Source organism: Schistocerca americana, chromosome 2 (assembly GCF_021461395.2).
Source record: "Schistocerca americana isolate TAMUIC-IGC-003095 chromosome 2, iqSchAmer2.1, whole genome shotgun sequence".
NCBI lineage: Eukaryota > Metazoa > Arthropoda > Insecta > Orthoptera > Acrididae > Schistocerca > Schistocerca americana.
The window spans coordinates 624,554,878-624,577,172 of record NC_060120.1 but is presented as its reverse complement, the minus strand read 5'-3'; the positions used below and the strand labels follow the sequence as shown (position 1 = coordinate 624,577,172).

General features: G+C 43.5%; 1 protein-coding gene across 3 annotated transcripts in view; it reads left to right on the top strand.

Moving 5' to 3' along the window:
• LOC124596396 (fibronectin type-III domain-containing protein 3A) overlaps positions 1–22,295 on the top strand; it is a 325,095-nt gene that overhangs the window by 239,183 nt on the left and 63,617 nt on the right. For 2 of the 3 annotated variants that reach the window (XM_047135521.1, XM_047135522.1), the window contains 2 exons: positions 19,686–19,839; positions 21,858–22,010. In XM_047135521.1, the coding sequence (XP_046991477.1) occupies positions 19,686–19,839; positions 21,858–22,010 (307 nt within the window). Of the gene's footprint in view, positions 1–18,193; positions 18,220–19,685; positions 19,840–21,857; positions 22,011–22,295 lie in introns of those variants that run through there. The other variant, XM_047135523.1, reaches the window with a different exon arrangement.

Below are 22,295 nucleotides of genomic sequence, written 5' to 3'. Positions count from 1 at the left end.
GGAGAGAGAGGACTATAGGTCGGGTGCTCGAGTATCTCCCGCTTGAGTTGGCGTAACTTCTGCGCCACGACGCCACGACGCTTGCGATATTGCCTTCACTGCACGCCGTGATTCCTTCAGCGCTGCGCGGTACTGCACCCCAGTGATGGAGACCGGCGTCTTGTGTCGAATCGCGACCAGCGCGAAACTTGGCACACCATTCCACAACGGTGCTTTTCGACAGGGACGTTACCCAATACATATTCTTCATTCTCCGATGGACGTCTATCGGTGTTTGTCCTTCGACAGTCCAGAAAAGAATAACAGCACGTTGGTCGTGTTTAGACGCTTTGGCAATAACGTCGCCTCAGTTCATGTTACTGCGTTTACCCCACGCAACTCATGAAGACACAAATACCACATAAATCCCTATGGATGAACTCGATAAAATATATTCAAGAATAGGACTGAAAATTAACTGCCGTAAGACCGAATTGTGTGCTGTACAAACACGCTCATTTATTGGTCACTTTCTAAGGGTCCGTATTTCAATCGGTAAAAACTGAACCCTTATAGGATCACTTTGTTGGCTGTCAGTCTTCTAAGATCCCTTTTTTTCAGGAACCTGGTAGAGGTATCAAGCTTATTACTCATACAGAGGCCTACAGTCTCTCAACAATGTGAAAAATTTAAGCTTCTAGGTCAGTGAACTCGAAAGATTCGACCGTTTCTCACATATTTCGATACTCGCAAACTCACCGTTTTAACTTATCCTTCATGTCTTAACGATTTGAGGAGACGCTTGAAACAAGACGTGGTTCTGATTTCACGTTAAACTGTAAGTTCCTTTCCCAGGCTGAATAACAGGGGTAGGTTAGGAGCACGCTGGTCGCGGAAGCGGCGTCCAGTGGAAAGACTTGCACCAAGCCAATGAGCCACATACAATTATTATTGTTCTCTGTTACATAATAAAGTTTGTACATAACGCTCAGAGCGCTAGATTTACTCACACGTGGCCCGTTTGTTTTGTTTTGTTTCACAGTTTCAGGTTTGCCCTTTACAAGAAATAATATTAGGAGAATGTAAATTGTGTATCGCTGATAGAATTTACAGGGTAAGCTGATGCGTGATGGCTAATGTCGTTAAGGAAGTGTCTCTCATCAATGTTTCTGTATTTCTGTGGCGCTGTCACACTTATCCAACAAGCTCATGTCGAACCTTATAATACTTTCCTGAACTTTGTCTTCATAAAATTTGGTAAAGGGCCCAGACTGACGAACTGTTGTGCAGATCAGATCGATTGAACGCTTCTTAAGCGACCACGTTTGTGGCTGAATTACACTTATTCACGATTCTTTCAACGAATTTGGCTAGCATTCGCTGTTACCTGATACAGATCTGTGAAGACGCTCCAACTCCAGATGTATGCTCCCACATAGTTTACTGTTTCTGGTTACTGATAGACAACAGTATTGTCCCGTATTATCATCCCATCTCACCTATTTGTCGGCATTAAATTGTATTACATTTCGTTACATTGATTAATATGTCAGTTTAAGTCGATGAAGTACTTGTAGGTACTTTCTTTCTCCCAACTTCGTCTTAATGAAACTGATCACGACATTTTCCTACACGCTACTCAAACTATATGATCTTTCCACATCATACCTCTATGTAGTATTATTCCAAGGGCTTAAATCCTGGGAGTTTGGGGGACAGGGGAGTACGCTAAACTCATCCCGGTGCTATTCGAACCACGCATGTACACTGCGAATGTATGACATGTTGCATTGTTTTGCTGCTAGATGCCACAGTGCCGAGGAAAAACAAAATGCACGTAGGGGTAGGTATGGTTCACAAGGATAGACGCAGACGTATTTTGATCCAGCGTGCCTTCCAAAATGACGAGATCACACAGGGTCTGCCTCTGGCAGGGACCTTCCCGATTGTTGTAGGATGCTTGCTTTCAGACGTGTCACACCGTACATGCTGACAGACATTTGCCCAATGGTGCGTAAAACGTGATCTGAACGCCCAGTAGTCGCCACACAGTGGACGTCTAGTAGTGAAGGCGTGAATTCCAGGCTTCATCGCCGGTGAACCAGTCAGCATGGGTGCACGAACCAGGCGCCTGCTGCACAAACTCATGCGCAGCAATGTTCTTTGAGCAGTTGTTGAAGAGACGCTGTTGGTAGTCTCTTGCTTCATCTGGACGATCATTTGCTCAACAGGTGCACGTTTATTCTCCCGTACACCTCTCTGCAATCGTCATTCGCCCCTGTTATCTACAGCTTCACAGTTGCCTCGGCGTCATTTTTGGATAGCGCCAGTTTGCCATGCACGTTATACTTTAACCACGGTCACACGTGAACAGTTTAAAAACTTAACTGTTTCGGAAAGGCTTCCACTCATTACCCCGAAAGCCTAGTATCATGTCCTCTTGAAAGTCAGATAAATCGCTCAGTTGCCGGCCAGAGTGGCCGAGCGGTTCTAGGCGCTACAGTCTGGAGCCGAGCGACCGCTACGGTCGCAGGTTCGAATCCTGCTTCGGGCATGGATGTGTGTGATGTCCTTAGGTTAGGTAGGTTTAATTAGTTCTAAGTTCTAGGAGACTGATGACCTCAGAAGTTAAGTCGCATAGTGCTCAGAGCCATTTGAACCAAATCGCTTAGTTTCCGCATTACGACAGCGATTGTACGGTTTTACGCGCCTTCCCTTCCGACACGCTTTATATGTCCTCCACTGTTAGTGGTTACCTGCACGTTGACATCGAACGTAAGCGGTGGTCACGTTAATGTAGCTGGACTGTGTATTTAGAATTTATGAAGGGTACTGCTTTTGCCATATTAGAGCTAGTTTATACACTCCTGGAAATGGAAAAAAGAACACATTGACACCGGTGTGTCAGACCCACCATACTTGCTCCGGACACTGCGAGAGGGCTGTACAAGCAATGATCACACGCACGGCACAGCGGACACACCAGGAACCGCGGTGTTGGCCGTCGAATGGCGCTAGTTGCGCAGCATTTGTGCACCGCCGCCGTCAGTGTCAGCCAGTTTGCCGTGGCATACGGAGCTCCATCGCAGTCTTTAACACTGGTAGCATGCCGCGACAGCGTGGACGTGAACCGTATGTGCAGTTGACGGACTTTGAGCGAGGGCGTATAGTGGGCATGCGGGAGGCCGGGTGGACGTACCGCCGAATTGCTCAACACGTGGGGCGTGAGGTCTCCACAGTACATCGATGTTGTCGCCAGTGGTCGGCGGAAGGTGCACGTGCCCGTCGACCTGGGACCGGACCGCAGCGACGCACGGATGCACGCCAAGACCGTAGGATCCTACGCAGTGCCGTAGGGGACCGCACCGCTACTTCCCAGCAAATTAGGGACACTGTTGCTCCTGGGGTATCGGCGAGGACCATTCGCAACCGTCTCCATGAAGCTGGGCTACGGTCCCGCACACCGTTAGGCCGTCTTCCGCTCACGCCCCAACATCGTGCAGCCCGCCTCCAGTGGTGTCGCGACAGGCGTGAATGGAGGGACGAATGGAGACGTGTCGTCTTCAGCGATGAGAGTCGCTTCTGCCTTGGTGCCAATGATGGTCGTATGCGTGTTTGGCGCCGTGCAGGTGAGCGCCACAATCAGGACTGCATACGACCGAGGCACACAGGGCCAACACCCGGCATCATGGTGTGGGGAGCGATCTCCTACACTGGCCGTACACCACTGGTGATCGTCGAGGGGACACTGAATAGTGCATGGTACATCCAAACCGTCATCGAACCCATCGTTCTACCATTCCTAGACCGGCAAGGGAACTTGCTGTTCCAACAGGACAATGCACGTCCGCATGTATCCCGTGCCACCCAACGTGCTCTAGAAGGTGTAAGTCAACTACCCTGGGCAGCAAGATCTCCGGATCTGTCCCCCATTGAGCATGTTTGGGACTGGATGAAGCGTCGTCTCACGCGGTCTGCACGTCCAGCACGAACGCTGGTCCAACTGAGGCGCCAGGTGGAAATGGCATGGCAAGCCGTTCCACAGGACTACATCCAGCATCTCTACGATCGTCTCCATGGGAGAATAGCAGCCTGCATTGCTGCGAAAGGTGGATATACACTGTACTAGTGCCGACATTGTGCATGCTCTGTTGCCTGTGTCTATGTGCCTGTGGTTCTGTCAGTGTGATCATGTGATGTATCTGACCCCAGGAATGTGTCAATAAAGTTTCCCTTTGCTGGGACAATGAATTCACGGTGTTCTTATTTCAATTTCCAGGAGTGTATGTGTCTGATTGTCGATGCTGCGTTCGCGAATAAGACTTCTTCCTAAATGAGACCATCATTTGGTGAAGACTGAGACTTAAATAACATTACCCATGAAGCTTATATTGTAACAGGTGGTTAGAATTAAAGTGCAGCTGCTCACAGAGATTCAGAGTGGGCTGTAATTATCGTATGGCAGCGAAACTTATTTTTTCTAAGGCATTAATGCGGGACCGATTTACACTGGAAAAACGAAGTTCCAGTTTTGGTCAGCATGAGAAAATCGGGCACTGTGAATGCAAGAACGAATTATAGAAATGTTTCCATATTTAATGTGTTAGGAACGGGACGTGGGCAGAAAAAGTCAAACAAGTGAGAAAGGCATAATGTTGGTTTTGTTATTAACCGCTGCATACACAGTTTGTTCAGTATGAGCACTGGACGCATGGCGAGATGCTGCATCTGTAAAACGTCGTGACCAGCATTTGTCCGCAGCAATTCCGGTGGAATCGGAACAACATGTCCCTGTGTACTTGTCTTCAGATCAGGTTGAGACCGGATGTGTCCCTGGTAAACACGTCCTTTTAGATATCCCCGGAGCCAAAAGCCACTAGGATTCATATCAAGTGGTCTTGCAGGCCATGCACGTGGAAACCTCTGGAGATTACTTTCGTGGAAGGTTGTACTAAAAAGATCTTTCACTGGGCGAGCGCCATAAGGTGTTGCCTCATCTTCCTTGAAAACTGTGATTTCCGCACAGCTGCTTCCTCAAACCAGGCATCACATACTGTAAAAAAAAAAGGTATCGGTAACGTGCAGACGTTACGGTATATCTGACAGGCCCTCTAAGTGTGTTCTCGTCAAAGAAGAACGAACCGACAATAAAGGTGCTTGTGAATCCACACCGCTAGTCACATACGTAGAGTGCAGTGACGCTAGGTGCGCAACACGTGGTTTAATAGTACCCCATATTCGGAAGTTCTGTGTATTCATTACAACCTGTAGTGTAAAATGTGCCTTGTCACTACATAGACTATTGCCCGATCACATGTAATCAGCTTCGATGCGTGCCAGAAACCGAAAAGCAAATTCAGAACGTTGCTGTGGATCGTGATGTTTCAGTTGCTGCACCCTCTCGGTCTTGTACGGCTACCAGTTAAAAGAGACCGCAAAACTTTCCGTACCGTTGACCATGCGATGGAGAATTCTCGCGTCACTGCACGAACAGTAACTCTGCCCGGGACACGTGGTGTATGGTCAGTTATAGCAACATGAACCTCGTCAGGAACTTCCACCCGAGGTTGAACGCCTTCCTGTTCTAGGTGCCACGCCAAGTTCACCTGTGTTTCCGGATTCCTTTATCATCATCTTTAAACCATTTGACGACATCGAGCCTCTCATCACACCCTTCAGTCGGCGGCACTCTCTCAGTGCAGCACTGTAATTTCTTCCGTTAACATAGAACACTTTCACTAATAGCACACGATCTCTCTTCTCGACAATCATACTTTTCACTCTCGTTATGGTTTGTCAAATGACAGCGTGGATGTCATACCATCACACAAACAATGCACTGCGCCACATTTGTACCTGGTGAGCACAGTGGGAACTAATTTGTTTTCCAACGTAAATCTGTCCCGCGTTGACGCGTTTGTATATCTACGATGTTTCGCTGCCTTACGATAATTACAGACAACACTGGACTACGTGAATAGCTGCACTTTAATTATAACCACCCAGTATGTTAATAGTCCTATCGTAATTAGCTGGGTTGGATGTTGTTGTCTTCATTGTGAAGACTGGTTTGGTGCCGCTTTCAACCTTATTTGTCGTGTACAAGCCTCTTTATCTCTGTATGATTACTGCAACCTAGGTCAATTTGAACCCTCTTAATGTTGTCAAGATTTGTACTTCCATTACAGTGTTTACCCCGTACACTTTTATCATTTACCAACCTGATGATCCTTAAGTGTCCTAGCTCTTCCTGTAAACCAGTCCTTTCTTTTAGTCAATTTAAGTTGTTGTTCTTTTTCCTGGTCTTATCCCATATTATTCAGAGATGCATCCTATTCTGGATTTGGCAATATTGGTGACTGGGTGCGCTTTCTGTTGCACCCAATGTAGCGTAGCTATGTTCTGTGGTCGCACCCCCTGCGTCCAGTGTTATTCCACGTGATTGTGTGCAAAAGTTTGCTAAATATCTGCGATCGTTTATCTGATGTAGGACGTGGGTACAAGCCCAGCATTCACGTAGTGAGATGGGAGAAGCCGCATAAAAATAATTTCCAGGCTGGCCGGCACACCGGTCCTCATCGTTTATCCACCGGGCGGATTCGGTTCTTGGCAGGTGCACCTCCGCTAATCCCGGAAGCTGTGTTACCGCGCGCGGACATCCCGCCTGGTCTTTCCGTTAATTTCAGTTGTGCCTCAGATTTCTTTCTTTTCGTAATTCGATTTAATACCGCCTTATTAGTTACTCAGTCTACCCATCTAACAGTCAGCGTTCTTCTGTAGCATCGCAGAAGCTTCTTGTCTGAACTATTTATCGTCCACATTCCAGTTAGTCACAAGGCTACAATTCAGACAGATAACGTCACAGAAGACTTCCTAGCACTTACATTTACATGCGATGTTCCAAATTCCTCTTTTTCAGAAATACTTTTCTTGTTATTGCTTACCTGCATTTTGTATCCTCTGTACTTTGGAAGCCGGCCGGGGTGGCCGAGCGGTTCTAGGCGCTACAGTCTGGAACCGCGCGACCGCTGCGGTCGCAGGTTCGAATCCTGCCTCGGGCATGGATGTGTGTGATGTCCTTAGGTTAGTTAGGTTTAATTAGTTCTAATTTCTAGGGGACTGATGACCACAGCTGTTAAGTCCCATAGTGCTCAGAGCCAACCTGCGAGCACACAGAAGTGCCGCGGCACGAGTGACATGTACTCGACTAACGTCTGAAGTAGTGCTGGAGGGAACTGAAACCATAAATCCATAAGATTATGAGTGGGTGGAGATCTCTTCTGAAGAGCACGTTACAAGGCATCCCAGATATACTCAATAATGTTCATGTCTGGGGAGTTTGGTGGCTAGTGGAAGTGTTTAAACTCTGAAGAGATTTTCTTGAATCGTCGTTGGTTCCGTTCTTGCAGGATCTTTTTCCAGCCGCAGCGATATCGGAGATTTTATGTTTTACCGGATCCCTTATATCCACGATACACTCCTGAAATGATCGTACGGGAAAATCCCCACTTCATTGGTACTTCGGTGACGCTGTGTCCCATCGCTCGTACGCCAACTATAACACCACGTTAAAACTCACTTGAATCTAGATAACGTGCCATTGTAGCAGGAGTAACCGATCTAACAACTGCGCCAGACACCTTCTTTTTGAAATCATTGGAAGTTATTGTTCTACAAGGAAGGTTTTTGTGTTAACATTCGTCCAGTCCGGACATATACCGTGCTTTCAGTTCTTTAAATACCGAAGGAAAGACCTAAGTAAAATGAAATACGCATGTTATATTATACAGCTATTCGATTTAATCCTTTTCACGGATATGGCTCGGATAGTTTAACTTCACTCAAATACTTTAAGATACAGCACCATATCAGAATTTTCCGGACGTCAGTTTGAGTATTTGAAGACAGTATGCCATTATATGTAACTTAGCCCCATCCATACCAGAAATGGCTATAGAACGGCCTTTCCCTCACAGGAAATACCGTATCTCATTTCAATTGCGAAGAGGAAGAGGAAAAAACTAATGACACAAAACACCGAGAAGTCCACACGAGACAAAATTGGGATTTATACAGTAGATTAGGATGATAACACAAAAACAATTAGTTAGGTAAGAATAATTGCGCAGTGATATGTTCCTTGATTTAAAATTTGGTATGAAGCGGCGTGAAATTCCGATGTACTGCAATCAGTCTAAATCAGTGGTTGTAAAACTATTTTTGCATAAGAGCCGACACTGGCACTGCTGAGCGGCATCTCGGGCCATATTGGAAGAGAAAAAGGGGGGGGGGGTTGATTTTGACCTAACCGTAGCTATTGTTAAAAGCATACCACTTACAAATTTTGAATCTAAATTTTATAAGGTATCATGCGGGTACTGTAATCAGTGCCATCTCAGCAGGATGCCATCTTGGTTTTTCTGATTTCCGGGCACATTTTCCAATCGTCTTCACACTCTACTATCTGAAAGAATACCAGGCGGCTCTTATCAGTTTTCAATCGGACTTTTGTATTAGGTCGAATAAATTGAACAGAGACGATTTTAAATAGTTTAACTTAATTCATTCAAAAAATCACAAAAGGATAGAACGGCGGCTCATACAAAATGGTTTAGAAATTAGTTTTACGTGTTGCGTTATGCGTGTTTTTTGGAGGTAACTGTTATTGGGGTGATCGCCTTGGCTGCTTTTCCCGACAGTGTGGCTACTTTCCCTGATCAAACGCCATGTCGACATCAGAGATCCATAGAAGAAACTGCCAGACTGAAATAAGTAAAAATGACCTATATTTATGGATCAAAAGACGTTGTGTAAACACAGATATTGAAACAGAAATGATTACTTTGCAAGAAAGTACGTTAACAAGGATATTATAAATGAATGACTTACCGCACACCAGAAGACTCAAAAACAAATAAAAAAAAATAAAATTACTGAAAAATAACAGGACGAGCTTCCTCACTCATCTCATGACAACACTGATGATGTATATTGTAACTAATCTGACCACTTCTCGGCAAGCAGCAGCAGTGTTCATGGTACAAAACGTGCAAAGGCCGCTTTTCCTGTCCTGGCCACTTTACCAGACCTGGCCACTTTACCAGACCTTCCGCTACCGATATTACTATTAATTAGTAACCTACATAAATTAGTATGTTATATTAATTAACAACAGTAATTGCATTATTATACACGTTGACAAATGTTTACTAAATGTTTTGAATGTCATTTATCTATTACTCAGTATTGCAGTACACGTTACATTGTACGACTTTTACAACTGCCTTACCTCGGGCATGGATGTGTGTGATGTCCTTAGGTTAGTTAGGTTTAAGTAGTTCTAAGTTCTAGGGGACTGATGACCTCAGATGTTAAGTCCCATAGTGCTCAGAGCCATTTGAACCATTTTTGAACAACTGCCTTAATTTGATTTCATACTACTTCCTACAGACTTTTACCACCTTTGAAGATGACCGTCTCTATAATGCACATTCATGAATCCTTTTCACTTCCGTTTGCAATTCATACCACAGCATCTGATCGGTACTACTTGTGCACGCTCTTGAGTAGCCAGCATTGGAAGCCAAACACCCTAAAATATTCCACTTCTCATTTGTATTAACCCCGCAGTCACTGCACTACATACCTCTCTGCCTCTGACGCAATCGGCGAACTTTACGTAGTTGTTGTAGTTGTGGTCTTCAGTCCTGAGACTGGTTTGATGCAGCTCTCCATGCCACTCTCTCCTGTGCAAGCTTCATCTCCCAGTACTTACTGCAACCTACATCCTTCTGAATCTGCTTAGTGTATTCATCTCTTGGTCTCCCTCTACGATTTTTACCCTCCACGCTGCCCTCCAATGCTAAATTTGTGATCCCTTGATGCCTCGGAACATATCCTGCCAACCGGTGCCTTCTTCTAGTCAAGTTGTGCCACAAACTCCTCTTCTCCCCAATTCTATTCAATACCTCCTCATTAGTTATGTGATCTACCCATCTAATCTTCAGCATTCTTCTGTAGCACTACATTTCGAAAGCTTCTATTCTCTTCTTGTCCAAACTATTTATCGTCGTTTCACTTCCATACATAGCTACACTCCATACAAATACTTTCAGAAACGAATTCCTGGCACTTAAATCTATACCCGATGTTAACAAATTTCTCTTCTTCAGAAATGCTTTCTTTGCCATTGCCAGTCTACATTTTATATCTTCTCTACTTCGACCATCATCAGTTATTTGGCTCCCCAAATAGCAAACCTCCATTACTACTTTAAGTGTCTCATTTCCTAATCTAATACCCTCAGCATCACCCGACTTAATTCGACTACATTCCATTATCCTCGTTTTGCTTTTGTTGATGTTCATCTTATATCCTCCTTTCAAGACACTATCCATTCCGTTCAACTGCTCTTCCATGTTCTTTGCTGTCTCTGACAAAATTACAATGTCATCGGCAAACCTCAATGTTTTTATTTCTTCTCCATGAATTTTAATACCTACCCCGAATTTTTCTTTTGTTTCCTTCACTGCTTGCTCAATATACAGATTGAATAACATCGGGGAGAGGCTAAAATCCTGTCTCACTCCCTTCCCAACCACTGCTTCCCTTTCGTGCCCCTCGACTCTTATAACTGCCATCTGGTTTCTCTACAAATTGTAAATAGCCTGTCGCTCCCTGTATTTTACCCCTGCCACATACAGAATTTGAAAGAGAGCATTCCAGTCAACATTGTCAAAAGCTTTCTCTGAGTCTACAAATGCTAGAAACATAGGTTTACCTTACCTAAATCTGTTTTCTAAGATAAGTCGTAGGGTCAGTATTGCCTCACGTGTTCCAACATTTCTACGGAATCCAAATTGATCTTCCCCGAGGTCGGCTTCTACCAGCTTTTTCCATTCGTCATAGGCAAATTATCCACCGTTAGTTAAAATTAAGCCCATCTTAAAATATTACTGCCTACACACGTATTTTTGTTTGTTACTAAGTAAGAAAAATGTGCTCTAAGAAACTTATAACGCTAGCTGATGTGTTTGGCTGTTAGTTGCTATAAGCACATTATTATAAAATACTCCTTACAACCATGGTCCACACGAACATTTGATTCGGGCCGCAGCCGCAGTTAGACTACCACTGATCTAGCTGGTTTGGATGTTTTTTTTTTACATCTCTCATCTGACTACAAGCGACATCTCCTAGTCATCTTCAACCGGGTCTGGTGCGATGGCGTCTTTCCATCGCAATGGCCGTAGAGCACCATCATTCCAGTTCCGAAACCCGGTAAAAACCCGCTTGATGTGGATAGTTATCGGCCCATCAGCCTCACCAACGTTGTTTGTAAGCTGCTCGAACGTATGGTGTGTCGGCGGTTGGGTTGGGTCGGGTCCTGGAGTTGTCTCTCCTACATGCTCCATGTCAGGGCGGCTTCCGCCAGGGTCGCTCTACCACTAATAATCTTGTGTCCCTCGAGTTTGCCATCCGCACAGCCTTTTCCAGACGCCAACACCTGGTTGTCGTCATTTTTGATTTACGAAAGGCATATGACACGACCTGGTGACATCATATCCTTGCCACATTATACGAGTGGGGTCTCAGAGACCCGCTCCCGATTTTTATGCAAATTTTCCTGTCGCTTCGTACTTTCCGTGTCCAAGTTGGTGCCTCCCGTAGTTCCCCCCCATATCCAGGAGAATGGGGTCCCGCAGGGCTCTGTATTGAGTGTCTCTCTATTTTTAGTGGCCATTAACGGTCTAGCGGCAGCTGTGGGGCCATCCGCCTCGCCTTCTCTGTGTGCGGATGACTTCTGCAATTCTTAACTGCTCCTCCAGTACTGGTGTTGCTGAGCGTCGCCTACAGGAAGCCATTCACAAGGCGGAGTCATGGGCTCTAGCCCACGGCTTCCAGTTTTCAGCCGCGAAGTCGTGTGACGCACTTCTGTCGGCGTCGTACCATTCATCCGGAACCAGAACTTTATCTTACTGACGAACCACTCACTGTAGTGGAGGCATACCGATTCTTAGGACTGGTTACCTTCGTCTGCTTAAGCGGAAATGCTGGCAGCACCTCAATGCCCTCCGCTGCCTGAGCAACACCAACTGGGGTGTGCAGGTCGCTCTAAGCTGTTGCAGCTCTACAGAGCCCTTGTTCAATCCCGCCTTGACTATGGGAATGTGGTTTATGGTTCAGCAGCGCCCTCGGCGTTGCGTTTACTCGACTCAGTGCACCACTGTGGCGTTCGCCTAGCGACAGGTTCCTTTAGAACGAGTCCAGTGACCAGTGTCTTGGTGGAGGCTGGAGTCCCCTCCATTGAATTCTCCTGCGCATCCGAACTACCGTCTCCTTTTCCCACCCGCGGCAGTCCGTTTTCCGCATCGGTGGCCCATGTCAGGGCTAACGATCGTGCGATCCCTTCTGTCTGAACTGGAGTCCTTCCCTTTACCACCTATACTTGAGGTCCATTCACGTACACCTCCATGGTGTACACCTAGGCCGCGGCTTCGCCTGGACCTTTCACATGGCTCTGAGGACTCAGTTAACCCTGCGACTCCCTGCTGTCACTTCCTCTCGATTCTCGACACATACTGGGGACATGAAGTGGCTTACACTGATGGCTCGATGGCCGATGATCACCTTGGCTTTGCCTGTGTTCATTAAGGACGTATAGGACAGCACTCCTTGCCCGATGGCTGCAGTGTTTTTACTGCAGAGCTAGCGGCCATATTTCGTGCTCTTGAGCACATCCGCTCATACCCAGGCGAGTCTATTTCTCGTGTGTACTGACACCTTGAACAGCCTAAAAGTATCGACCGATGCTACCCTCGTCGTCCTTTGGTAGCGACCATCCAGGAGTCCATCTATGCCCTGGAATGGTCCAGTCGTTCAGTGGTGTTTGTCTGGACCCCAGGTCACGTCGGAATCCCAGGCAACAAACTTGCCAACAGGCTGGGCACACAGGCTATGCGGAAACCGCTTTCGGAATGGGCATCTCTGAACCTGACGTTCGTTCTGTCTTACGCCGCGGGGTTTTTCGCCTTTGGGAGACGGAATGACATAACTGTACGCAAAACAAACTGCGTATCATTAAGAAGACTACGAATGTGTGGAAGTCTTCCATGCGGGCCTCTCGCAGGGAATCAGTTGTCCTCTGCCGGCTCCGCATTGGTCACTCTTGGGCGACCCACCTGCGCCGTGAAGACCCGCCTCAGTATCAGTGCGGCGCGTGGTTAACAGTGGGCTCTCTTCTGGTGCATTGCCCCACTTTGACTGCCCAGCGACGGAGTATTGGGTTACCGTACTCGTACTGCTAATTTTATCTGACAACGCCTCGTTGGCTGATTTAGTTTTACGTTCGTGAGCGTGGGTTTTATCATTTGGTCTAAGTTTTAGCGCATGTCCTTTGTCCCCACAGCCGCACGGTGGCTAGTCGCAAGTCGTACAGGTGTAAACGCACCTTTACACCACTTCGATGCAGAATTCAGCAATGGCGACGGGGAGAGCGATCGAAAGGAGTGTTCCTATAGCACGACGATGTGCGGCCCCACACCGGCGACGCATGAGTGCAAAGCTGACATCACTGAGATTCGTTGCGCCACACGCACCATATTCACTAGATCTCGCTCCATCCAATTATACTTCATTCGACCACATGAAGGTAGCGCTGCGAGGTAAAAGTTTCAACAACAACAACAACAACAACAACAACAACAAGGTATTGCTACCAGCTGTCCACGAGTTAAGTGCGTAGTACCCCCAAACAGTGGCTCCGTGGTGCAGTAATGAAGTTGCCAGCGGTGTATTGAGGTTGATGGGGAGTATGTTGGGAGATCCCATGTGCATTGACTCGCATTGATTAGTAAAAGAGGTACTAAAAATTACTGTTCTAAATCATTTCCAAACACTGTGATATATAGCACCAGACTTCTACGCACGGGCCACACGTTTCCCGTTAAGTTATGAGCAGCGGTTTGTGGGCCGGGAATAGGCGCCCGCTGGCGGCCTAAATATGTTCCGCCGATTTCAGGTCAGTCGAGTTTGGTGACAAGAAATCAATGTGAGTTCACTTGATGGTTCTCAAACCACTGTACCATTTGTGATAAGGACAGTTATGCTGCTGGAAGATGCCATCACCGTCGGAGAAGGCAAGCGTGAAGCGATGGAGTGATTCGTGGTAATGCGGTACCATTCGCGTGACCTGAAAGTGAAACACACAATTAAAGGCTGTACAAGACAGTCGCTGTGTTTTTCTAAGCCTTACTAGCATAGCAACAAGTTACATTTTCTAAAACTGAGCACAAAGTATTCTGCTACTACGGCTCCTGAGGCATTTAATTACCGTGGTAGACCTACCGTTGACGTTTACCTTCGTCCAAATCATTTTGCATTCCAAATTTATAATAACCTCACTAGATGTGATCAAGCTCTTTACGGCAATACGTACGCCGCCACTATTGAAGTAAAGCCGTTCTTTCGCCATATACCTCGCAGTATTAGTTTCACATTAACACTTAATCTTTGATGTGCAAGGATGAGCGATTCCCTCTACACTTATGTAGCTGATCTGTATTACCAGACATAAGTGATAAAGTGATCATAGATCCTGGAAAAGAATTGGACTTCACGTAAAAACAGTACATTTGTACACCATGCGCTCTGTGCTACCCGACACACGAGTCGTGCTTCAGTTCTGCGTGCTAGGGCAAACGTCTTCACCAAGAAGTTTTCTAGGGGAGCTGAGGGTAGCCTCTAAACAGAGACGTTAGGTACATTCGTGTTGGCATAATAGAAGGCGAATAGGTAGCCTTCAGAGATCGAAAGGCAGCATAGGATCAATTAGGAAAAAAGACAAGGTCTAGTAGAAATTCATGGTTAAAGCACGAAATATTGAATCTAATTGGCGAAAGACCAAAATTTTAAAAAAGGCAGCCAAAGGGAATACAGAATTTAAAAAAATTAATGGTGGGAAATGAAAAATGGCAATGCAGGAATGGCTAGACGAAAAATGTAAAGTTGTTCAACCGTGCATGACTATGAGCAATATAGCTGTAACACACATGGAAATTAAAGACACATTTGGAGAAAAGAGAAACACTTGTATAGAATTCTTGAGTGTTTTTGATCTGTCATTGCAATTACAAAAATGCGTAATAGTTTTCACCATAAGCGTTTCGCTATATTGAGGTAAAGCATCATCAGTGGTCCGTAATAAAATTATTTACATTTTGATTTGCTTTTAGATCGACATAACCTTAAGGAAAGACGATGATAATAAAAACACGTTTGACATATACAGAAAACCTCACAAGTGACGTTATCTTAAATGCAATTTCAAACCACCTGCAGAGCCACAAACAAGCAGCAATCACGTACTTGAGACTTCCTGGCAGATTTAAACTGTGTGCCGGCCTGAGACTCGAACTCGGGACCTTTGCCTTCTCGGGCAAGTGCTCTACCGACTGAGCTACCCAAGCACGACTCACGCCCCATGTTAAAGTCGTACTGACAGTAAACCTATTTTGTGGGTTTCTGAATGAATCATGGCATATTAAGTTATGAGCTTTATCATGCAGTAATCCATTTGAGGCACTGACAAGGGAAACCCCCCTTCGACCCACCCCCCCCCCCCCCTCCGATTTCGTGTTAAGAGGGCCCAGTGGACTGCCCGTCGAAACCTGAACACAGATTAATCATGAAAACAGGGAGAACGTGTTCTGAACTGTGAAAAAAGCGAAACAGAAAAAGTGCACGGTCCAAGGAAAAGAAGTGCAATATACAGCCAGCTGCAAGAACGACGATGTTGTGGTGTAGTTGTCACTGTATGCCAAAAACGAGGTGTAAGGAAGGAATTTATAATGACAGTTCATTCTGCACTACTACTGTGTTAGCAGTCAAAAGGAAGTGGCTTTCGAATGGGAACCGCTAACGTTTAATGGTGTGTCATACACAGCATTAGTGACAGTTGTCTCATATGATAGGAATCTATAACCGATGCACCTGGTTTGGACGCCTGGTGAGTAAGATATGCCTCCTTGCTCGATTTAAGTGTTCGTATGAATGAGAATGTGATCACTCCCAAGGAAATGATGAAAACGTAATAGTTTGTCACGTAAGTTGCAAAAAATGAACGCAACAGATTCACTATCACGTAGTTTCTCTGTACTCTTTCAAAACAAATGTTTTTAATGTTTTTGAAGTTGCGTTCCGTTTTGAAGTTTTGACTCTTGAATTTCTTTGTTGTAACGTAGTTCACACTCGGTTATTTTTTGTTATCATTTCTGTGAGACGTCTATGTGGTATTTCGCCTGCTGTCACTATTCATTACGTTTACTTGCGACGGTAACGTATTCTTACCATATGACTCATATTCTATTATCAATGTATAGTACGACAACTGCCAAGACTACGGAAAGAGAACAAACAGTTCACTGACCTGACGGACAGTTCATAATGTTGCGAAAAAAAGAAAACCTTGCATGAGAATTTTGAACACGACTCATCCTCTTCACACAGCATCACCGGGACCGTTTAACCACGACGCCGCGCCTCTGAATATATGCGTAATGTTGCACTTCTTAAGCACAGACCGTTCACTGTTTCTATTTTGATTTTTTTTATAGTTCAGTTCACCTTCTTCCTGTTTCCATTCTTGGTCTGTGTCCAGCTTTTGATGAGCTATCCAATGTCTTACCACTAAATCTGAGGGGATTGCAATTGGGAGTTTCCCTTGTGAGAATCATTAAGGCCTAAAGCACATCAACGTCGACTGTGATGTTGTGTAGGATTTATTCATGCTTCTGAAATCTGTTCATCTTACGGTGAGTCAGGTTTATCTGTGCTGTAGGCCCACATAGCATATATGAAAATTCACGAAAAGCTGTATCACTGGTTTCTTCGATATTCACTTAGATGCGGGATCGACAGCGGTGTGCTTTATGCCCTTATGGATCTCGGCGCCTCATTTGTATTCTAATCAAGTGATCATGTTGGTAGACATTACTACTCGAGTTTAATCATTTCCACAAACGGCACTTTGTGTTTGGAGTTGGTTGTTTACTGGGTGGGAATTGGCTTTCATGTACAATGTAAACATGAACTATGTTGAATCTCATTTAAACGCTAACAGAAAAGTAAAGGGTCGTGAGTCGTGCTTGGGTAGCTCAGTCGGTAGAGCACTTGCCCGCGAAAGGCGAACGTCCCGAGTTCGAGTTGTGGTGTGGCGCACAGTTTTAATCTGCCAGGAAGGTTCGTGTCAGTGAACACTCCGCTGCAGAGTGAAAATCTCTTTCGGGGAACAGTAAAGGAAGAGTTAGCTGCAAATGAACTAGTGCCTCCGAGAACAGAATCTTTGGTCGAGAGAGTGACGAAATAAAATAAGCGTGACTACAAACGAACATTTAACAAGGAAGTGTGTAGTTAGCGCAAGTTGTGTGGGTTCAGCGTAAGAATATTTGATTTTCAGTCCGGAAATAAATTCGTGATCTAATACATCCCTTATGGAACTTGTACGTTTGTCCGAAAAATGGAAAAGAACGAGAACTCCCACTTGCAAAAAATGCGAAATGGAGAGCTGCGAAAGGTTACACATTATTTCGTTATTGCTCTAAAGTGTACTTAATTATGTACAAAACAACAAAATTCCACAAAAAACAGTTCTTTCTTTTGTCAGTTAAGTTATGCGTATTATTATTATTAATGTTGTTATTTGAAATGACTGTAGTTGTATAAATTTGTTGATAAGCATAACTGTTATACAGCAGATGCTATTAATTACACGCTCTCAAATTGATCTGAATCTAGAAAGTTGTGGACTCCCAGAATGTATACTCAGGAACCGCCATTGCTTCAGTCCAATATTTCTATTTATCCTTCACAGTACAAAAAGCCACTCCTTCCATAATTAGCCGAAAATTTGTAAAATCAAGAAACCTGACAGCCCAAGCACGTTTCAAAACAGCTTGCGTTTACATGGGAGCGAAAATCGATTGCGGAATTGGAAAATCGGCAACCAGGAGCGGATTTCCAGAATCGTTTTTGAAGTGTTTACATGTCCACCCAGAAGAGAGTTGGGAAACGGTTCACGAAATCCGGTTTTGGGAGCCCCCCTTGTGATTAGCAAACAATTTGCTACGTTTCATACGGCAGCGCTACGCAACAGTTGGTAGCCTTGGCAGTAAGGCGTCTTCCAGATAAGTTTGTTGTTGTTGCCAGCGCATCATAGCATGAGATGTGAAAGTGTTTGACACGGTAAGCAGCTGATATTTGCTCTAAGTCGTGCGATAACAACCGTTTACTGTTCGTTCACAAATCAAGCGCGAGGAACTTACGCAGATATCTCGTGCCACTCATTTAAATACTAGTAATATAGCATACTGCAAACCATCTCAGGTGCGCACATCTGTCAGAACAGACAGTGATCCGTATTGTAACAGAAAAGTACTGTGGAAGCTGCTGTTATTTACTTATGGCTCTACAGTTTGTGTTCAGATAATGTAAAAACAACGTTTCTATATTCAGAAAATTTGTTTTGTGGTACATTAGTGTAGGCCTACTGAGATTGCCTTACGCTAGTTGTATTTTAAGTGAACTATTTAACTTTTACTCGTGTTCTCCCTTGACTCCCAATTCCGAAACAGAGCTTAATCTACATATGAATGTGTAATGTAAATGTAAAATGACTCGTTCAACATCATTACGATTAATTGTACAAACTATCCACGGAACGCGAAATGAACATACGTATATTAGGAGGAGAAACTTCAATAGCGTAGTTACTTTTATGCATTTACAAATGTCTTTTATAGCGGTTGTTAAATCATCGTTGCATTAGAGATCTTAACTAATCCGAGAAAAAAAATTCATTTGTTGTCAACGCTCGCGTTTATTGTTGTGACAGTGATGGAATCCTGATTCATTTAAATAATTTTAGTTGTCTTGTCGCTGTGGAATTCATCAAACCATTATTATGTATGGTAATGCATATACTATGCATCAATTTTTCGTAATTTGGCATATGTCAGTGCAAAAAAGGTGTGGTCAGGTCATAATGCGTAGATCTTGAGTAAAGATGACAAACTGGTGTGGGGAGGGGGGGGGGGGGTCGAGAGACAGTATAGAAAACCCTGGAGAGAGAGAGAGAGAGAGAGAGAGAGAAGCCACTCATCTCAGATTATAGGGGACTATGCCTGATGACATATGGATATGTATTATAATCATTAGTGTTATTGAGACAAACCAGTTGTGCCCTTGGCACTGACGTGGCAGGGAGAGGAGATAAGCCTAGAACACAGTGTTGGTTTTTCACTACCAGTTTAACGTTTTCTCACTCATATAAATAAAACGGAACTTAATGGGACTAATGTTCAAAATAAACTGTGACAACAAAAACAGTTCTCAGGAAAATAAATTGTACGCAGTTTAACTGATATAATTCGTCATTTTATCGGTCATCATTTCAAGAGAATAAACAATTTTGTAAAGCAGGAAATTGATAGCAGGTAATATTGCACGTAGTTGAACCTGTGGAGTACAATAATAAAACCAACAGAACACCATAAAGGGAATTGGTAAAGAGCATGACACATATTAAAAAGTTGATGTAATATTCTCCCAAATGGTTTTCAGAAATATATTGTATTTAGAATGCATGAAATTACCAATGGTCTCTGTTGTGTTTCTTCCACATTTTGACAGTAAATTTTTTTCCCTTCTAGGGTCCTGGCCCAGGGACTAGCTCAAACCAGCCACACCAGCCATTCTTTGCACCACAAGGCCTACCTCCAAGTTTCCACACCCCTCATTACGGCAATCCTCTACAGCCTGGAGTGATGAGTCATGTGCCACCCTCCGCTACTACAGCCCAGCAAGGTAGCTATTTTCTTGATGAAAGGATCATTAAATGTGCTATTTTTTGTTTTTCAGATATATTGTGATGACTTACTTTTAATTTTGGTCATAATACCAGCTCATAAGCTTTTCATAGATTCATCATGTTCCATGTATGCCATTTAGAACAACTGCTAAGACTGTGGAACAAATCAAGTATATGTCAACAAAAGATAAGCATATCATGAGAAATGTAACCTGTTTACCATATCAAAAATAAAGTACGGTATCAGTAAATTGGAGGAAAGCTACTACTCAGAATAAACTCGGCTATGTCCTTGGTTACTCTACGCAGCTGCTGTTTATCTCCTTAATATTTACTTGATTACATCCGTATTTTTCAAAGAAAAATGGGGTAAATGTTATTTATTGGCCCCTCCCATGCATTTTTCAGTATGGCACAGATGTAACTGGTTAGTTTTTTTACCACAACTTTTATTTGGCTTTCACATTCATTGGCTATGCCAACTCTCAACCAGGTTGTCTCACCTTGCAGCATAAACTAGAACTTCACCTGTGTTGCAGACAAGTCTCTCACAACAACCAGAGAGGGGGGGGGGGGCATTGTTCAATACCACATTTTTAACTGAAATTATCCATACTGAGACATGTGTTACAGTACATTAATATTTTCATACAGCTTTACACCAAAGACTGGTACTTGCCATGTAGCTAACAGAACTTTCGATACCATGAATCTAGAAATGCAGATGATATGCAGGAAGAATGGCTAATGAGGTATATTTTTAACTTTCCTTCTGTTATAGGGCATGTGGTTCTCTGAACTCCAGATAAGGGGACAAAATGTACAGAAAAATTATTTTTGACTTCTGTTGTGATTGCATACATCACAGTTCAACTGAAACAGATCACTGTTAAGTACAAAAATCGTTATGAAGTAATTGTAGTAGTAAAGAGTGTAAGGATTCCAAGATCCTTGAAAAGATATCTGCAAGACATGCAGTTATGTACTTAACACAATATTTTCATTTCAGCTGGAAAAAAACACTATTTTAGCTGTGCTTTCCCAGATGTTGATATTGCAACACAACAGGAAGTGAAATTATGCAAAATAAGCCAACTAGTTTGAAAATGAATGAACAGGTTCTTGCGTATATTTCAGCTTTTCTTTTAAATTACATTTTCTTTCCTTCTCATGAACAGTGTGACCACAAATACATTCATGGCAATTTTGTGAAGGGGGTGGGAGTGGAAGTTTGATAGAGAGTTGTACTTCAATAAAAAGTTTTATTTGCTGAGTTGAGTTATGTATTGTGATGCACTGACTAGGGTAATATAATCCCCACCTCTTGTGAAATCGTTGCTGTGAAAACACACTGACTTGTAGGTAGTGTAACCGTTCTTTATCCGATATAGCTATCCTCTTTTTCTCTCCACTGACCAAAGGAAAAGTTACTATGTTCTTCCCTCCAAATCAAAAATTTTCCCTCTTTAGGGAATTGGTTTATTTACCAGTATTTAGCATATAGAATCAGCTATTTTTTTGCAGCTGGACACCAACCAACCTAATCTGTCTTTGAAGTTACAACTGTAAAATGTAATTATTTGGGCTTCAATTTCACTGTAAAACATCTTTCTGGCTCTGATATGGAGCTGTTAGATTTGCATTTAGCCACTATACTAGATTCTACTATGCCTATATTAATTTATTTTTTGTTCATATTCTACTGAAGGCCTTTGAATGTGGTAAGGTCTTGCCCATTCAAGAATAATGAATGAAAATAATTTTACACTGCTTGTGTTAATTTCTGAAGCAGTGTCAGTTACTCCACATGTTTGTAGAACTCTTTAAGTAAGTGCATACTCGTTCCACTCCCACCATACCTTAAGTACTATATTGTAATTATACTTGAGTGCCTCATGTAGTTATTTTGTAGAAAAAACTGCATTAAATCATGTTGCATTGTTTTCATAGATAATATTTCTCACAAATTTTGCATTATACTTGTTTAATGCATATAACATATCTTGTATTACAGGTCATTCCCCACCTCCACTTAATTTTCACAAAGATGAAAGAACCCACCGCCAGTATATAAAACTGAAGAAGAAGCTTGAACAGAAACAGTTAAGAACTGAAAATTTTATTGTTGGTTCATCTCAGGTGACACCACCTGCTTCACCTAGAAAAGGTAAATTTGAAAAACTGAAGGGTTCTGTATTGATTAAGCAGCTTGGCTATAGCAAAAATGTAATAACATTGTGTTTTGTTACTTGATTTGTTGAGATTCACAGTTTCCGATCAAGCAGACGGATTACATATTACAAAGCTCCAGACAGATATCCAAATAATCATCTGAAAAGTATAGAAATGTTATTGAAATTTCATTCAGAAAGCTATGGTTACATATACTGGAACAAAAAATTTCATATTTAGTTCACAGTGCAACCAAAGGTCAAACTTATAATTCAGCTTA